This window comes from Aspergillus wentii (assembly GCF_001890725.1).
Source record: "Aspergillus wentii DTO 134E9 unplaced genomic scaffold ASPWEscaffold_2, whole genome shotgun sequence".
Taxonomy (NCBI): Eukaryota; Fungi; Ascomycota; class Eurotiomycetes; order Eurotiales; family Aspergillaceae; genus Aspergillus; species Aspergillus wentii.
The window spans coordinates 3,848,889-3,866,249 of record NW_024467833.1 but is presented as its reverse complement, the minus strand read 5'-3'; the positions used below and the strand labels follow the sequence as shown (position 1 = coordinate 3,866,249).

General features: G+C 48.0%; 6 protein-coding genes across 6 annotated transcripts; 3 read left to right on the top strand and 3 right to left on the bottom strand.

Annotated features, from left to right (window-relative positions):
- Window positions 1-387: 387 nt before the first annotated feature.
- On the bottom strand, window positions 388-3,048 carry erg5 (C-22 sterol desaturase erg5). Its single transcript, XM_040834649.1, has 4 exons — window positions 2,488-3,048; window positions 2,243-2,393; window positions 903-2,151; window positions 388-852 (listed from the first exon to the last, which is right to left on the bottom strand). Exons 1-4 carry the CDS (start codon window positions 2,645-2,647, stop codon window positions 817-819), a joined length of 1,596 nt encoding a protein of 531 aa, XP_040693197.1. The 5' UTR covers window positions 2,648-3,048; the 3' UTR covers window positions 388-816.
- Window positions 3,049-3,623: 575 nt separating this feature from the next.
- On the bottom strand, window positions 3,624-5,981 carry ASPWEDRAFT_37313 (signal recognition particle subunit SRP68). The gene is made up of 3 exons (XM_040834648.1): window positions 5,738-5,981; window positions 4,525-5,667; window positions 3,624-4,465 (listed from the first exon to the last, which is right to left on the bottom strand). Exons 1-3 carry the CDS (start codon window positions 5,926-5,928, stop codon window positions 3,961-3,963), a joined length of 1,839 nt encoding a protein of 612 aa, XP_040693196.1. The 5' UTR covers window positions 5,929-5,981; the 3' UTR covers window positions 3,624-3,960.
- A 119-nt stretch (window positions 5,982-6,100) lies between these two features.
- Window positions 6,101-10,487, top strand: ASPWEDRAFT_66343 (putative translation regulator (Cya5)). The gene is made up of 2 exons (XM_040838843.1): window positions 6,101-6,286; window positions 6,365-10,487. The coding sequence occupies exon 2, from the start codon at window positions 6,444-6,446 to the stop codon at window positions 10,257-10,259; it is 3,816 nt and encodes a 1,271-aa protein (XP_040693195.1). The 5' UTR covers window positions 6,101-6,286; window positions 6,365-6,443; the 3' UTR covers window positions 10,260-10,487.
- A 124-nt stretch (window positions 10,488-10,611) lies between these two features.
- On the top strand, window positions 10,612-14,167 carry ASPWEDRAFT_37311 (MCM DNA helicase complex subunit MCM3). Its single transcript, XM_040834646.1, has 8 exons — window positions 10,612-10,882; window positions 10,944-10,962; window positions 11,038-11,089; window positions 11,164-11,210; window positions 11,264-11,369; window positions 11,423-11,686; window positions 11,745-13,798; window positions 13,871-14,167. Exons 1-8 carry the CDS (start codon window positions 10,810-10,812, stop codon window positions 13,905-13,907), a joined length of 2,652 nt encoding a protein of 883 aa, XP_040693194.1. The 5' UTR covers window positions 10,612-10,809; the 3' UTR covers window positions 13,908-14,167.
- Window positions 14,168-14,615: 448 nt separating this feature from the next.
- Window positions 14,616-15,384, top strand: ASPWEDRAFT_169359 (uncharacterized protein; the record flags this gene model as incomplete). Its single annotated transcript, XM_040830444.1, has 3 exons — window positions 14,616-14,685; window positions 14,744-14,815; window positions 14,867-15,384. 3 exons carry the CDS (start codon window positions 14,616-14,618, stop codon window positions 15,382-15,384), a joined length of 660 nt encoding a protein of 219 aa, XP_040693193.1.
- A 905-nt stretch (window positions 15,385-16,289) lies between these two features.
- Window positions 16,290-17,138, bottom strand: ASPWEDRAFT_180911 (DUF3759 domain-containing protein). Its single transcript, XM_040831853.1, has 3 exons — window positions 16,701-17,138; window positions 16,512-16,646; window positions 16,290-16,460 (listed from the first exon to the last, which is right to left on the bottom strand). Exons 1-3 carry the CDS (start codon window positions 16,717-16,719, stop codon window positions 16,297-16,299), a joined length of 318 nt encoding a protein of 105 aa, XP_040693192.1. The 5' UTR covers window positions 16,720-17,138; the 3' UTR covers window positions 16,290-16,296.
- Window positions 17,139-17,361: the final 223 nt, after the last annotated feature.

Genomic DNA, 17,361 nt, shown 5'->3' with positions numbered 1-17,361 from the left:
GTTTTCACCGCCTGCCGTTATAGGAGGACTGATATAGAAATGTAAAGTGAATATGTTTTATGTTGTATTCTCATTTTGCAAATTAAAATAGTGGGCAATGGATATTAGACAAAATCTGTGCAGATATTTTCAACTTCTATTCGGGGAGTCAGACAGTTGCTTGTTTTGAGCACACTACTATAATGTGTCCATGATTCCATATGGTGACGCAGGAGATTTATATATTGTGGTCTACATCCAATCATCACTTTTCAGACAATGTAAAAAAAAAAAAAAAAAAAAGACCCTGTATAGTATGTAAAATAATAAATAAGAATTGAAAAAAAATCATATATGCATTAACAAAAGGTACATACAGTAAAAGATACTAGTTACAAAGACATGACAGCCAAACAATAAAAAAGAGCCTCGCAATTAATATTAGTTCTAAGTAGCATAATCTAAAAATGGCATGTCACTTCAAAAAGAAACACCGCAACTGACCATGGTCAATCGAAGTGGACGATCCCACATGGGTCGTTGAAAGTTCATACACCCAAAACATCAGGATTTCTGGGGTAGGCAGAGGGTAGATCCCTTTTTCAAGGGATCGGGATCACCCAGCCACCAAATAGAAAACTCAGAACCATCTCAATCCCCACTCACATCTTCCAAATGTTAACTGAAAGATTGCGTTGGACACCGATATAAATAAGAGAAAGTAAAAGCTCGTAGCCTTTCGATCTCCGGGATAGAAAGGCAATGGTATAGAGATCCACAGGAGAGACCACTGCGATCGTTCAAGATACACTAGGTTGTGGTGAAAAATGAAGAAATTTAGGCACGAGGGCGGAAAGTAAGAAGGCAGTCATCCTGATTTACATTAGCAAGAGTTACATGAATAATTAAGAGAAAAAACATACCTGAGGGAAGATGGTAGCAAACACCTTGATATCCTCTGACTGAGGTGTGGGGGTGTGCTCCCAGTCCATCTCCATACTGGCCTTGCCAATCATGGCCATGAGGTTCTGTTGAGCGTAGGTCTGTCCCAGACAGTAGTGGGGTCCAGTACCGAAAACCAGGAAGTTCTTGGGGTGATCCTCAGCGTTTCCAGAAATCCATCGGTCAGGGTCGAAAGAGTCAGGGTTGGGGTAGGCCTCCTCGTCGTGGGTTGCGGGCCACACAGATGGAATGATCATAGAGCCCTTAGACACGGTGATCTTGTCGGTGATGGGGAAATCCTTCTTGACCAGGTAGGGGACCATGATGACGGGGGGACGGTAACGCAGGGTCTCCTTGACGACAGCACGGGTGTAAGGCATGTTGTCAAACAGGTCCATCGAGAGAGGCATGTTTCGGTCGCCGTTGCGAACGCGCAGGTTCTCCTCACGGACCTTCTCCAAGCACTCGGGGCGATCGGCCATGAGCTGGAACAACCAGGTGGAGGCAGCACTGGTGGCATCTTGGGAAGCGAACAGGAAAGTGAAGATAGTCTGAGCGATTTCGTAGTCGGTGAAGTCACGCAGCACCTGCGGGGGCTTCTCGGAGTCGTCGACTTCAATACCCTTGGCGATCTTCTCCCGGTACTTGGCGGAGTCTTGCTGGGCCTTGACCCAGGCGTCCATGATACAGGAAACTTCACCACCAGCAGCCATGCGGGTCTTGCACTTAGCAGCACACTTGGAAAACTCCTCGAGAACCATGTCCGCGGCCTTCTTTCCGTACCAAGTCTTGGTGTAGGGGAGAATGAAGGGGAAGTTGACCAATTCCAAAGCAGCGGTGATATCGTAGTAGTCATCTGCGATCTTCAAGATGGCCTCCTCACTGATGTAGTGGCCGACGAAAGTACGGCAGGAAACGGCACACATGAGCTCACGGAACTCGGCCATCCAGGGAGTGGGCTTGTGTTCGGTGGCAGCGGACTTCTCGAGGAACTTCTTGTAGTACTGGTTGTAGACTTCCTCCTGGCGCGGAAGGTAGCAGGCCAGCGCAGAGCGGGTGAACAAACCGTTCAGACCTTTGCGGAACTCGACGTGTTCCTTGCCGTCCAAGAACACCCAGTTGGTCTTTCCGAGGAGCTTGTGGGCAGCGTCGACCACACAGGGTTTGACATAGGCGGGCGAGTTGAAGATCTTGCGCGACATGTCACGGGACGATGCGATAACGACGAACCTGAGACAACAGTCAGCTATTGTTCCCGGCACATTCCACTGATAGAGGGGAAAGGAGGGGTGGAGATATGCTCATATCAAGGGCTTCTTACTTGTGGAAGACAGAAACACAGCTCAGTTCTCCACTGTTCCATTTGGCCTTGTATTCGTGAAACTTGGGGTTGACTGATTCGAGGAAAGGTCCCATAAACGGCAGCTTGTATGCTGGGCCGATAATGGAGCCTTTGAGATAGAAGTATCGCACTAGATTTTTCCAGAAGTCAGCTTTATATCCTGTCACGCAATTACATATGTCAAAGCACGAGAGCTTCATGTAAGTACAGTGCAGAAAACTCACGTTGGTCGTAAATGACAGCTCCGAGGAAGAGTGTCAACAGAGCCTTCCAAACGGTGAAGCCATTGGCAATAGATGCGACAAGACCGGAGGGCTCATAGAACTGAGGAGCGACTGTAGCATCTGCCGAGGGGGAGACAAAGCTCCCGTTGACGGTGGCCATGTTGGACAATCAACCAGGATGGAATCACTCCAGAGGGGAGGAGAAGGAAAGGAATTGAGGACAACACGAAAAGGGTGGAATATTGATTTCTTTGTAAAATTATTGTCGCGGAGGGAGACGGGCTGGCGTTACGGAGAGGCAGAGAGACGCAGACACGCAGTTTCTTCCTGTTTTTTTTTTTTTTACAGCCCCCAAATTCAAAGGGAAAAAACGAGAGACTAACAAAAGCCCAGACCAATAGGGAAACAAACCCAGGAAAGGGGGAAATGGGTGGAAAATAAAAAGAATGGAGAGAACTAAAAAGCAAAAAAGCAAAAAGAAATTAAATGAGAGAAATTGATAAATGTGAGGGAGCAAAGACAGTTGTTATTGTTACTACTTGGCTGGAGTAGGGGATCGGGACGTTGGTCTTCCGGTGGATACAGCGAAATTAAATTACGCCGATGCGTACAGAAGGTATGTATTTTACGAACAGACCGCGGGCTGGAGCATCTCAATCTCCTGCATGAACCCCTCTTTAGATCTTGGATACTGTTGGGCAGTTGGACATTGATTTGTTGCATTATCTCTACATAGTACATGGAATTTATGGAATTTACCAACTGATTCTATATTAAACATCGCGAAAGAGTTCAAGGTGGAGATCCATCATACGATGTTTGATGGATGACGAAACATGGAACTGAGGCGGAATTACGGAGGGAACCTAAAAGGCAACTTTCGAGCATAACGAGATCAACTAATGAATTGTTATTAATTACTTAGCGATGGATTTGAACTGTCTTTTTGATTGAATCCATTGGTCAATTTAAGTCCAGGGGTAATACCAGTGGTAACATGCGGTAAGATTGACTCCACAATGCCCCTGACTAACCCCAAATCCCCAGCAAAAGGTGATTCGGCAGCCAAACGCCCCGATTGGCGGGGCGGTGAGGTGTCACTCAGTCAATCCTACCCCGAAATGGTTTAGTACCGGGTCTGTATGCACGTGCCCATGCGAACAATTGGGTTCATTACTAATCCACATTGTTGGATACGATCAAAAGAAGTTGAAGATAAGGTGGTGGTTTTATCAAGAGCATTTCATGTCATCTCTTTTGTTCCAAAATCATGATTTTCTCTAATTACAGGTCTTCCACGCTGATCCAGTCAGTGACTAGGACGGACGGAAATCAAACCAGCTCGGTGGATATAAAACAGAGCTGGATCCAGCCTCCTCTGTCACATTCCAGGTAGCAATGTGTCATTGATTACCTCGATTCTCATTGGAAAGCCATATCAATTCACCGAATCGAACACTGCTACTTCATATCTCACCGACCGAAGCCGAACCAGCCACGTCGGCCGCCCTTCTTTTCTTCAGTGGCTGGCTCGGGAGGAGCCTGAGCTTGTGGCTGAGCAGCTCCTTCACGGGGGTACTCAATGTAGTTCCATGCCACATCGAGGAACAATGGCTTCACAGGAATAGCCTGCATTCGAGGTGGATAAGGGACGAGGTTTTTCAGGTCTAATCCATCTGCCGAATACTCGTGAAGCCGCTCAATAGCTGGACGCTGACTAGCGGATCTGGACGCCTGATCTTCGGAGATTTTCTCTAGGGTCACCAGGCCACGGTACTGTGCAACCAAGCTCTGCAAAATTGATGCCAGGTTTTGGATCTGTCCCTGAGAGACATCCAATTTCGAGGGGCCCTGGGTGTTGGCAGAAGGCTGAGGAGATGTCGAAGAAGCTGAACTGAGTTCTAGTGCTTGGGCAAACAGTGCAAGAGCATGCTTGGACTTTCCAAGAAGACCGTGTGACCGCCCAATGGCAAGGGATCTGCAATTTTACTGAGTTAGGATATATAGGTAAAAACTCTCGGACGTGGTGAACCATACCTCAAAGCTCTGAAGTAAGAATGCTTTCCCTCTAGCTCCTGGACAAAGGCGGAATCTGCGGCCACACCAGGAAGATCGAGGATGAATTCAATGCTCTGCAATGTTGAATCGTACAGAACCACCCTTTCACGTAGCTGGGTCAACTTTTTCCCATTACCCTCCTCGCGTTTGACGCTGGGCTTTTCGTCCTGTGAGGACTTTGTCTGGCTTGCCTCAAAGCTAATGCCATCTTGCTCTCCACATAATACTCGGTTGCGCCCGACTCTCCATCCAACTAGAGCGTAATTCACGGCTGTGCGGGTGATTTGCAAAGCTTGCATCCTCTTATCGCCAGAGTCCACACCCTCACCAGCAAGATCATCAATGGCGGTTTTCGTAGCATCGACTGCATCCTGACTGGCAATAATAACATTATCATAAGCGGCAGCCTTATCCTTGGCCGAGGCAGATTGTCCTGCGGCTTCCGCAAGCCACGACGCCAAACGAGATTCCGCAGCAGACGCAGCAGCAAGAGCTTGTGAGATTGAAGCATCTTCCAAAGCAACGGTTCGCGACCTCCACGTGATATTTTCTGGGAGTTGTTGCACCTCTCCATCAGCAGTACGTCTAGTCCCCGCACTTTCCTCCTCAAGACAGGCGGGTTCGACTCGTTCAACTTCTGATCTTATCTCGGCATCTGACGGGAAATAGGCGATTGCGAGAGATGGGAGGGGCTTGGAGCGTGGAAGCTTCATCTGGTATGCCGCGTAACGAAGGCTAGGGTCGACAGTGCCGGTGAGAAGATCTCGGAAGGCATCTTTCTTAGCTTTTTGGCCCAACGTCGTATATATCACTTTGGCAACTGAAAAACTTCTTAGAGATTGTTCCCAGTTTCGTTTCTCCAACCAAAGTGCCCCAGACAGTGATGCAAGATATGCACGTGCTTCAACGACATCAATGTCGGTGGCACCAGAAGTGGATCGATCCTGCAACAGAATAACAAGCTCCTTCGCATACCCAGCGGCCTTGTTCAAGCGAGTGATAATGTGGCGTCTGGTGGATCCAGCAATTCCCTTCGCGGACGGGTCGGCCGAATGCGCAGACTTCATATGCATTGCTTGAGCCCATGCTCTTTCTGAGCTGACGAGTAAGAGGTGTACGTATCTATAAGAGCAGAAACAGCCAGAGTCAGAAGGGCAAACAGGCAAATCTAGATAGAAAGGGGAAAGCATACGCCACATTGCTTCCAATATTCTCCGCGCTCACAGGAGCTTTAGCTGTATATTTACGGCCTTTAGGAGTGGTTTGCCCAAGCTTCTTGCGGAGCTTGTGCAACTTGCGCGAGGCGTGCGCATGGTAAGCGTTGTAATCTCCAGCAAGGAGAACCTCTTCTCTCTGAGCGAAAATGAAGTCTGTGATATCCATTATGACGATTATGACGGAATAAGAGTAAATTGCTGGCGAGGCCAAGTCAGACACGCTGTCGGTGGGATTGCCTGATAGTGCGGGTTTCCCCATCGGCAGTGTCAGTTCTCGGCCAAACGAATGCCCGGCCGACTCTGCGGGAATCTCTTTCCAGTATCCTCCTAAGCTTGTTGCCAGAACTTCCAAAATTTCGTTTTGCCGTCAACCATACGGGACCCAGGAACTCGTTGGGACTTAGAATTCATTCTCGGGAATCTTCTGTTTAACTGTCAGAAACTCCCAGTACTTTTTCTCACCATTGAGGAGGAACCTAGTCGTGTTTTTTCGGAGCTTCCGCGCAAGGTTCTTTTTTTCTTCGGTACGGCCTGTCTCTTCATGAAACCACCATATATCCTGGATAGTGGTCGATCTGACTGTATTATATTTCTCAATTTAGGCACTTAGGCAACGATATGTTACGCGCGTTGGTTTACTTCCGGTGATTTCAGGGTTTGACACCGCAAACATTGGGGGTAATGCTTGAACGGGCTGCCGGATGCCTCGAGAACGCAGGACGGCGTTTCTTCCGGGATTCAAATGGTGCAGTCCGAGCTCCTCGATCGATATACCCTCACGTCCAGGGCAAGTTCAATGGCGCGAGTACGGAGTGTCCGCAATGGCTTCTGGTCCTTCTACAAACATCCGACCAGCGAGTCCCCACCCCGAATCCAGACAGGGTTGCAAGCGATACACGAACGCCTTTTCTAGATTTTCTGTACCCTCTACGGACGCAGGAATTTGCGGCTTCATGTATTCTTCGCCCCCTAAAAAGAATTATCCCCCGTCGACGGAGAAAGGCTCTTCCCAATCTTACCAGGACGTACGCTTCGAACGCCACTAGTGTATCGCAGCCTGCTGGGGTAGACAAGTCAGTGCTGGATGGGGCTACTAGTGGTAAGGATCGCAAGCGGGCAAATGATAGCCTGAAGGGGCTCCTTGGAAAGGAAGGGCTTCCAGATCACGAAAGAGCGTGGACACTTTACGTTGCCGCAGGCCACCCAGTTGACCTAAATTCTGCCCTTCTCGTGTATTTGAGCACAGCAGAAAGAGTCGTTGATCACAATCGAGCAAAACGCTTATTTGATGGAATTCCCGCCAAATCTCGTACAGATGGAGACTACTTGCAGCTGGCAAAATCATACTTGGCAGCTGGCAAGGTATCCGAAATGAAGACGGTTTGCGAGGAAGCTATATCCGGAAACATTGGGATTTCATGTTGGAGTTTTACGTTTGCACATTTCGTGAAGAATTCACAATGGGATCTTGCGCGCGAGACGTGGGATTTGAAACTGGAGCCTCTGCAAAATGAGTGGCTACATCATGCTTTTCTTCATTTTGATGCTTCGTCCGTAACCAATAGCATCTATAACCTTGCCATATTCTTGCAAGGTCAAGCGCATGATAGCCCTGTTCGTGAACTGGCGCGCTCTTTACTTACTCACGCTTTTTCATCTTCAAGTTTAGTCGAGAGCATGTCAACAGAAACAATGCTGTTCTTATTACGAAAATTCAATGACCTTGGTGTTTTAACCCCAGATCACTATTTCAGTCTCATGGGGGCTCTTCAGTCATCCAAAGCCCGATCGACGTTCATCCGGTCCATTGTGATATACCGCAATTTCCGTTGGCAGATGGAAAGCGAGGTGCCTCCGGCAAAGGTTCTGGGTCTTTTCCTGAGGTCTCTTGCTTCATTTGAAATCACAAGCGGCATTCAATACTTTCTTGACGAATTCGCCCATTTTCATGGCAAGCCATCGATCGACGCATACAAAAGCGGACTCATCGCTTTCTCAAGAGCTGGAGATGTGGTTCAGGTCAACGACATATTCGATAGACTTGTGGCAGACCATGGAAAGCCGTTAAGCCGGAGGTTGTTAACACCACTACTCCACGTCCACGCGAGGGTCGGCAATGTACGAGAGACTCTACGGCAATTCGAGAGGATCTCAAAGGAGTTTGGTCTTGAGCCGAACACCGTTTGCTGGAATATTCTGCTTTCTGCACATGCGAATGCCAATGATGTCAACTCCAGCCTTTCGACATTCGAGCAAATGCTATCAAAGGGGATTGAGCCCAACGCACACACTTTCGGAACAATAATGGGCCTTTGCGCCAATAGAGGTGACATTGATACTGTTCGCAATTTGCTTGTTTTAGCAAAAAAGCGCCAAGTTCAAATCACAGCCCCTTTGCTTGATACGATTGTGGAGGCGTATTGCAACAACCGAAACTTGGATATGGCTGAAAGTGTTGCTGAAACGTGTTTTGGTCTGGAGGTGAAGGGCTCGAGGCTTCGGATGTGGAACATGCTTCTATGGAACCATGCGTTCAGAATGGATTTGGAAGCTGTTTCCAGGATTCGCTCGCGCATGGAGGCGGCTGGTCTGCAACCTGATGGCATGACCTATGGTGCTCTCATGCTCAGCTTGGTCCTCATAGGACAACCCGACGCGGCCCGCCGTATTCTCAGAACGCTCCACAGAAGTCGTCGCATGTATGCCACGGAATTCCATTATGCCATCATTCTTTATGGGTATGTCAAATCGCGGAACCGAGATATGGTGCATATCATCTTTCGGGAAATCCAAGAGCGGTTCAATCGACCAGGATTTAGCTCAAGACTTCTTGTTCTGAAGAGTCAGTTGCAGCGGGATCTGGAGCTCATCAAGAGTGACGGTAAGCCTGTAACTGGCGCCAACGTACGCCTTGAGAATGCAGAGAAGTTCCTGGCCGACACCATCGCCAATTTCGATCCTACGAAATATGCGACGAAGGAACCAGTCCCGGGTGCTGGCAAACAACCTATCAACCAGGCATTCCCAGCTATGTATTATGAATATGTCATCTCAGCATACGGCACAAGGGGGGCTTCCGAAAAGGTCCGAGAGCTATTTGATCAGTTTACAAGCGGCCAGCAATCCCTCAGTCCAACAGATCAGGCATACGACGCCGCGCCACTTCGAATGCTTTCTGCCCTGATGCTCACATACTTGAAAGCGGATCAGTATAAAAAGGTTGAGGCTTGTTGGAAATTGGCATTCCCGCGTGCTGTGAAGATGGCCAGTCGTCCAGATACCGATATATGGGTTTCTACTCGGGTTGAATTTCCGGATTCTCCTGAGCCTCCACGCCCTTCATTGCCAAGCTCAGCCCCAGGTCAAAACAACTTGCTGGTGAGTTCAAAAGATCAGCAGGCCCTGTATAACGAGAACCAGCACTCCATTTTGTCTTCATGCCGATTCCTTCTATCTAGACCCTTGTCACTGTACATGCGATCCCTCGCTTATCGCAATGAAGCTTGGAGGATCCCCAAACTTGTGGCAAAGATCGAACAAGAAGGGTTTTCTATGACGACTTTCAATTGGTCTACCTATGTGCAAATGCTTGCCTCCTCCGATAGGCCGTCGGATCAAATAGAGGCCTTTACACTCTTTGAGCGGAAGTTCATGCCAAACTTTCCTGGTTGGAAACATCTCCAACGAGGATATGGAATACGGCCTCCTGGAGTCCCTTCAACCATCGATGCCATTGAGAACCCAACGAGGCGGAAAAATCCCCGCGTTCTCGGCAAACAAGGCCGGAAATACTGGAGCAAGGTCCAGCCTGATTTCATGCAGCCCACGTATATCTCTATGGTCTATCTCGCATCTTCTTTGAACAGATTCCGGGAAAGAAGTATATATGACGGGGGTGCCGAATTGTATGCTCTCCATAGTACTGCCCCCACCACGGTTGCAGCGATCGCCGAGATGCCCTATCTCCGTGAGAAATTCCAAGGCGTGCTGCTTCGTCGTCGCGAAGAACAAGGTGATAGAGCCGATGACCTGGAACGATATGAGCAGTTTGTGTGGACTGGCGGTATCCTCGGTGTCGGTGGGAAGCCTAGGCCTATTACAGACGTGGAACACCCGTCTCCAGAGACTAGCGAATCAGATAAGACTACGCCGGAGGAGAGAAACCAGATGTCTCTCGACAGCAAAGCTGCTCAAGCCTTTGGGGTTTCGAGGAACAGGGAAGCCGGTGTTGCTGATAGCTCCCCTGAAGATATTGTCACGCCTCCTGAGAAGACTCTTGATTACCAGGATGAGTATGATATTGAAGCAGAATCGTTACTGGAGAGTAGACGCCGGTCTTCTGCTATGGATGATGAATCATTGGATAACGAGAGGCGGTCGAAGAGAACATATGAAGGACATCAACTCCTACTCACCACTCTGTTGGAGGGGACGCCGTCTAGTACTCCCGGTGCAACAGGAACTGCACGCCAGTTCCGCAGATCACGCCGGAGATGAGTACATTAGGATCTTGGATGGAAAAGCATACGGTCTCTGTTTAATTTTTGCGTGTATCAACATTTTCCAAGTGTACAATACGAACACCTTATATACAACATGTCTTCGAAGAAAGGCTTGCATCAGGGCATTGCGGCGCAGATGCGATAATGTACAATTAGATCATCTCATTCTATATAAATATATCTTGTTAGTTACTCTTTTATTTAATCTTTTGCAGATACCTCGCCCTCTACTTTGTACACAAACGAAGATCTTACACGTGACCAGAACCTATAAGCTGACTCATCAAATGTGCACTCTAACGCGTATTTTCGCGAGACCGCGTTTCAATTCTACCCGATTGGGATGTCGCGTCCTCACGAAAGATTCTCCATCCCACTCTGTTTCTTTGGCGGAGGACCAGGTTATTGGAGCCACACCACGCTACCATCTACATCCGGTTATTTACGATTCTCATCTTTGAAACTGCAAACTCTGGATCTCACGATCCTGACAATCAGATCATTTTCCCATTGACCGCCTTGCAGCCCCTGCAACAGCTCTCGCCATGGACGGGGTGCAACTCCGTGATGAGGCCGCTCAAGATCGAGTGCGAGCTGCTGTTGAGTTCCTCGATCCAAGTAAGTACCTCATTTTAGTATATATCGTTTCCGACATTCGCTAAACAATGGGGATTTACAGGCGATGCACGAGCACGAAGGTCCGTCAACAACTTACTGATACCCTGTCTCTCCCTTGTTTTCGCCTTGCGATAATGGAACTGACTGGTCAAAAGTTACCGAGCAGATATCGTGTTGATGCTGAATAGAGGTCTACGACGCTTGATAGTATGTCAATTTTATCTGAATGGAGCTTTGAGTCTTGAGTTTTGGATTTGCGATTAACCTTCCTTTTTATTTAGGTTAGCATCGATGAAATCAGAGCACACAACCGCGAAATCGCAGATGGGTAGGTTGTTTCTACTAAAGTACAAGCGCAACCATCTGACCAGTGCTGTATAGGCTTCTCACCTCCCCATTCGATTACTCGCAGGCCTTTGACAGAGCGTTGAAGGAGGTAATCAAGACACTGCCGAACCGACCATCGAAAGAAACTGGTGACGAAGTTGTATGTCTATCCAAGTTCCGAAATATCCATGCGCAAAATCTAATATAAATCAGAACTACTACTGTGCTTATGTTGGAGCCTTTGGTGAATTCGCTTGCAACCCCAGAACGCTCGGATCCAATCACCTGAACCGCATGATCTCGCTCGAGGGTATCGTTACAAAATGCTCTTTGGTCCGACCGAAGGTGCTCCAAAGTGTGCACTACAGCGAAAAGAAAGACAGATTCCTTTCAAGAAAGTATAGGGATCAGACTATGACTGCTAGTGGAGCAACAAGTTTGAACGTCTATCCCCAAGAAGATGATGAAAAGAACCCGGTATGTTCTGGCACATTCATACTCAGACAACCGTGCTAATAAATATCGTCTCTATTAGTTGATTACTGAATACGGATATTCCACATACCTGGATCACCAATCCATTTCCATCCAAGAAATGCCCGAAAGAGCCCCGGCAGGTCAACTGCCCAGGAGTGTTGATGTGATCCTGGATGATGACTTGGTGGACCGTGCCAAACCTGGAGACAGAATCCAGTTGGTGGGTATTTATCGCTCTCTAGGAAACCGAAACGCTGGCTCTGGCTCCTCAACCTTCCGCACCATTGTTATGGCGAACAACATTATTCAGCTGTCTTCAAAGTCTGGTGGAGGGATTGCCCAAGCCACCATCACTGACACTGATATCCGAAACATTAACAAGGTCTCAAAGAAGAAGAATGTCTTCGAGTTGTTGTCCCATTCTCTCGCACCTAGTATCTACGGACACGACTATGTCAAAAAGGCTATCTTGCTCATGCTTCTCGGTGGTATGGAGAAAAATCTTGACAATGGTACTCACCTGCGTGGTGACATCAACATATTGATGGTCGGTGATCCGTCGACTGCGAAATCCCAACTTCTCCGTTTCGTTTTGAACACCTCTCCGCTTGCAATTGCCACTACCGGTCGTGGTTCATCTGGCGTTGGTTTGACTGCAGCAGTCACATCTGACAAGGAAACTGGAGAGCGCAGGTTGGAGGCTGGTGCCATGGTTCTTGGTGATCGCGGAGTAGTCTGTATCGATGAGTTCGACAAGATGAGTGATGTTGACCGTGTGGCCATTCACGAAGTAATGGAGCAGCAAACAGTCACCATTGCCAAAGCTGGTATCCACACAAGTTTGAACGCCCGATGCAGTGTCTTGGCCGCTGCTAATCCAATTTACGGACAATATGATCCTCACAAAGACCCGCACAAGAACATTGCTCTACCCGACTCCCTCTTGTCGCGTTTCGATTTGCTCTTTGTTATTACCGACGATATCGATGACTCCCGGGATAGAATGGTCTCCGAGCACGTCTTGCGTATGCACCGTTACCGCCAGCCTGGCACTGAGGAAGGAGCCCCTGTTCGAGAACAGCTTAATCAGAGTCTTGGTGTTGGACTTGAAGATAACCAAGACTCGAACCGGCCCACCGATGTTTACGAGAAATTTAATGTCATGCTTCACGCAGGTATGGCCAACATGGCCCGTAAGGGAAAGAACATCGAGATCCTCAGCATTCCTTTCATCAAGAAATACATCCAGTACGCCAAATCGCGAGTCAAGCCTTTTTTGACCAAGGGCGCGGCCGACCACATTGTTTCGACTTATTCCGCTCTACGAAACGACGAACTGTCTGGCAGCCAGCGCAGGACATCGCCCATCACTGCCCGTACACTAGAAACCCTCATTCGTTTGTCTACTGCCCATGCAAAGTCACGTTTGTCCAGCAGAGTTGAGGAACGGGATGCCAAGATTGCCGAGTCGATTCTGCGATTTGCCATGTTCAAGGAAGTTGTCGAAGATGAGCGCCGCAAGAGAAGAAAGGTTACCACCTTCGAGTCGGACGAGTCGGACTCTAGCGATTCGGACTCGGACGATGACCAAACACCCGCGAACACGACGGCTACTCCTCGATCCACACGGAGAGGCGGGACTTTGAGATCGCGTACAACCGCAACGCAGTCCAGCACTAATGATGCCGGTGGCGAAGACGTATCCGAGGATGGCGATGGCCTGTACGACGCCAGTCCCCGTGGCCAAAGGATGCGGTCAAGCCAAAACACACGTACACAGACACAGAGCCAGTCTCAAATGTCCGTGGCATCTTCACAGCCTGCATCGCAGCTTGTCCAGTCTCAGACAGACAACTCGCAGTCTCAGACTGCATCCTCTGCCACCTCATCTCAGCCTATCCAGCCGGCACGTTTGGCAGTGTTCCGCCGGGCTTTGGGTCCTTTGATGGGTACTCAATTGTTTAGCGACGGCGATACTGCTGATGTTGAGCAGCTTATTGGAGCCGTTAACACTGCAGTGCGCAGCTCGCCCACTCTTGGTGAAGGGCAAGTCTTCCAGCGAGCGGAAGCAGTCCAAGCCCTGAGGGAGATGAACGAACGAAATGAGTTGATGTGAGTATACTGTTAATTCCCTTAAGTTTATAAAGTGTCATGTTTGACTAACCGTTTCTTTTTCAACTACAGGTATGTCGAAGAGGATGAAACCGTTTACAGAATTTAATCATAGACCTATATCTGCCTATTATGTTATTGAGACTTGACTTGGAGGGATCACAGCAGAAACGACCATGCTGGATGGTTTTTCTTTTTTTACTTGTTCAAGGGCATATTTACAATATTCAAGACGATTTCACCCGGGTTGGTGTTTGGAGTTTTTGTATTCATCTAATACAGCACTTGATATGAAGTGTATGGTCCCTAGCGTTGAATTAGCCATGACAGAATTGAGCTTGAAAATACACATGTTTAACTGTAGCAACCCATACTCTGTAGTTGTTTCTACGAAATAGATTGTCAGTACAGAGTCCGGAGTAGTCACCATCTTCCCCCCCCAAAGCTATTGTTAGAGAGAGAAACATCCAGCATAATTCAGAATCCTTCTCAGTAGGCTAATTTCAACTCAGCCTCTCCATAGATATCTCAATGATCACGAAAATTGTGGATGTCCTTCCACTCGGACCGGCGATGGCTATGCTTCTCCGGTTCGGATCCGGTGTGTTCGGATCCGGACAGTCTGACTGTATACATACATCTCCATGGCTTCTAACGGCTTGATTCTTTTTTTATAAATACCGTCGAATCCAAGATGGAACAAATTAACAAGCTCTCGAGTTCTTCATTCAAGCCTCATATCTTCAATCCAAAAACAAGAACAACATTCACATACCCATTTCTACTCGTCACTCAAATCACTCAAACAACCATCAACATGCGCGTTCTCGTTATCGGCGGCAGTGGACGTACTGGCAAGCTCGTCATTAATGAGCTACTTCGTCAAGGTTTGTAGTTGATGTTCATTGTATTCTCCTAGATGATCACCAGCTAACACCAAATCAGGACATGAAGTCACCACTTTAGCCAGAAACCCATCGGCAATGGGAGCAGCAACAAACCTAGACATCGTGAAAGGTAAGGACTTTCTTCAGACGTTTCCTTGAACCTTGACTAACCAGCAACTAGGCACTCCTACGGATCTAGCCGATGTGAGAGCGGCCTTCGAGCACAAGGTCCCAGACGTTGTGATTGTCACTCTGAATGCTCCCCGGGAATCCGATAGCCCGTTCGCCGCTCCCATCTCACCACCAAGGCTCATGGCGGACTGCAATGCAAACATCGTCAAGGCCATGAAAGAATTCGGCGTTCGCAAGACCGTCATCTTACAGGCCTTTGGCGTTGGTGACTCGTGGGACAACATGAACTGCCTATTGCGCATGCTCATGAAGAAATCCAACATGAGCTTACAATACGATGACCACAACCACACCGATCGCGAGGTCAGAGAAAGTGGTGTCGACTATGTTTTCGTCCGTCCATCGCGGCTGGTAGAGGGTGAAGCGAGCCTGGTGAAGGTGTGGCCAAACCATGGCCAGGGAGTCCCGATGATGGCTAGCACCAGCCGTACGAGTGTTGCGAAATGGCTCGTTGATGCGGCAGTGAACAACGATTGGGATAACACTGCCCCGGTGATCACCAACTAGGTCACTAGACGATGGGATAGATACTCGCTAAGAGTGGGTGGAGTTTAAGATCTGTCGACTTGTGTTTTACTACGGCTTTTTAAGTATATGGGTTGGATTTGGAAGAACTATCCTACTTTTTGTTTTATATTTTGGATACTGTGCATTCGGGGTAATAGACAAAGTTACTGATCTTCAAGATTTATATCACTTTCAACGCCGACTTCCCATCGAATAGCAATATGAAACAATATTGTTTACATGAAACTATGTATACACGGGAAGTGGGGTAATTGAGGCACGTACTACACCGCAATTCATCAACATATTAGACAAGAGCGATAACATCATTCTATTCCTCTTGTTTTTACTTGCCATGTCATAGATTGTCTGGTGATAGATGCAATTGAATTGGTCCCATATGATGAGACTTGATCTACACAGGGGCTTATTATGACAGTGTCACGGTTATATACATGATGCATGCATTACCCCTCACTGAATCGACATAAGCCGAAGCACATCACGCATAACGCGATACCGAACGCTGCAGCAATAATAATATAATGGATCCTTCTATTATGAAATTTTTTTTAGCTGGCCATTCCAAAACTCTAGAATCACACCATCGAAGCCAATTGCAACATAAATCATAATGTACTAGCCAGGTGGCATGATCCCGCGAATATCCAAAATAGATGTGCGATTGTCGATCGATCCGATACATACCCCGCAATGCCCCTGAGTTATCTGCTCAACCACCTGGACATTCCATCATCAGCATTGTCAATGCCAGAGGAAAGATACATTGATTTAATTTAGCTACAATGGCTACGTGGCTCTTCTACATGTCAGAGATTTTGAAGTATTTTGAAGTAAATTTGTTATTTATTCATCGAGATCATATCAAGAGAGCATGTCTATATAAGCCCTCTAGTAGTGGCCCTCGAGGTGCTCCTCAGAGTGCTTCTTAGCAGCGTGCTGGGCCTTGATCTTGTCAACCTGGTCCAGACCCTTGGTCTCGAAGAGGTTGGTAAGGGCAGCAGCGGCAAAGCCACCGATGAGCTCCTTAGCCTGGCCGTGCTCAACGACCTTGCCTGTATGATATTAGAATGTGATCAGAAATTGAGTACTTCATAAGAGCATACCGTGCTGGGCCTGGTACTCGTTGAACTTCTTGACGGCCTCGTAACCGGCAGCTCCACCGATCAGGTCGTGGGTGATGTGAGCCTCGTGGCCCTGGGACTGCTGGACCTGGTTGTAAGAGTCCTCGTGGAACTCGCCTGGTCAAGTCAGTCAAGTGATTGATTGGACGAGATGGGAAGAGGAAGACATACTGAAGGGAATGTTGACCATTTTGAAGGATGTGGATTGAAGGAGGTAGAGAAAAGAAGAGTGTTTGTTTGTATCTGGAATTCAGAATCAGGGGAGGGGTTGGAGGGGTATTTATGTCCTTTTTGCCCGTCCCATGACGCCCTCCTAATCAGCGGTGAGCTGAGCTGATAATCCCTTCTGCTAGTGCCATTATGTAATTCTTATGAGACTCGTGTACGATGGACTTGCGATTATCGCCGGGTGGATGAGAGCTGAAGTCGTGATGGCGGATCGGCGGTGCCTGTGGCGCTGTGATTTGATGCTTGGCGAGTATCAAGAGAAGCTAAGCTTCGTTAAGTGGGCGCCATGATGTCAGGGATCTGGCCAGGGGAGGGGCAGCACAGCCACAGGAAAAGTAGGCTTAGTAGTCTGTCTTTAGAGTGGCGGTAAACATGTACGTGTTATTCCGGGCTTTTGTGTATCCATCGAGCTGAGGACGTCGTGGATAGAAATCATTCGTTTAATATGCCCAAAGAGGAATAGTCAAAACATCCTGTGCTAAATCTGGTTTCTGTCCATCTGGTCCTTCCCGTCTGCCGTAACAATTGTTTACCACGTGCTTCACCTGGCTGTTCTGTATAGCTTCATTTCTTGACGTCACAGTATCAGAACACAGAAGCTCAT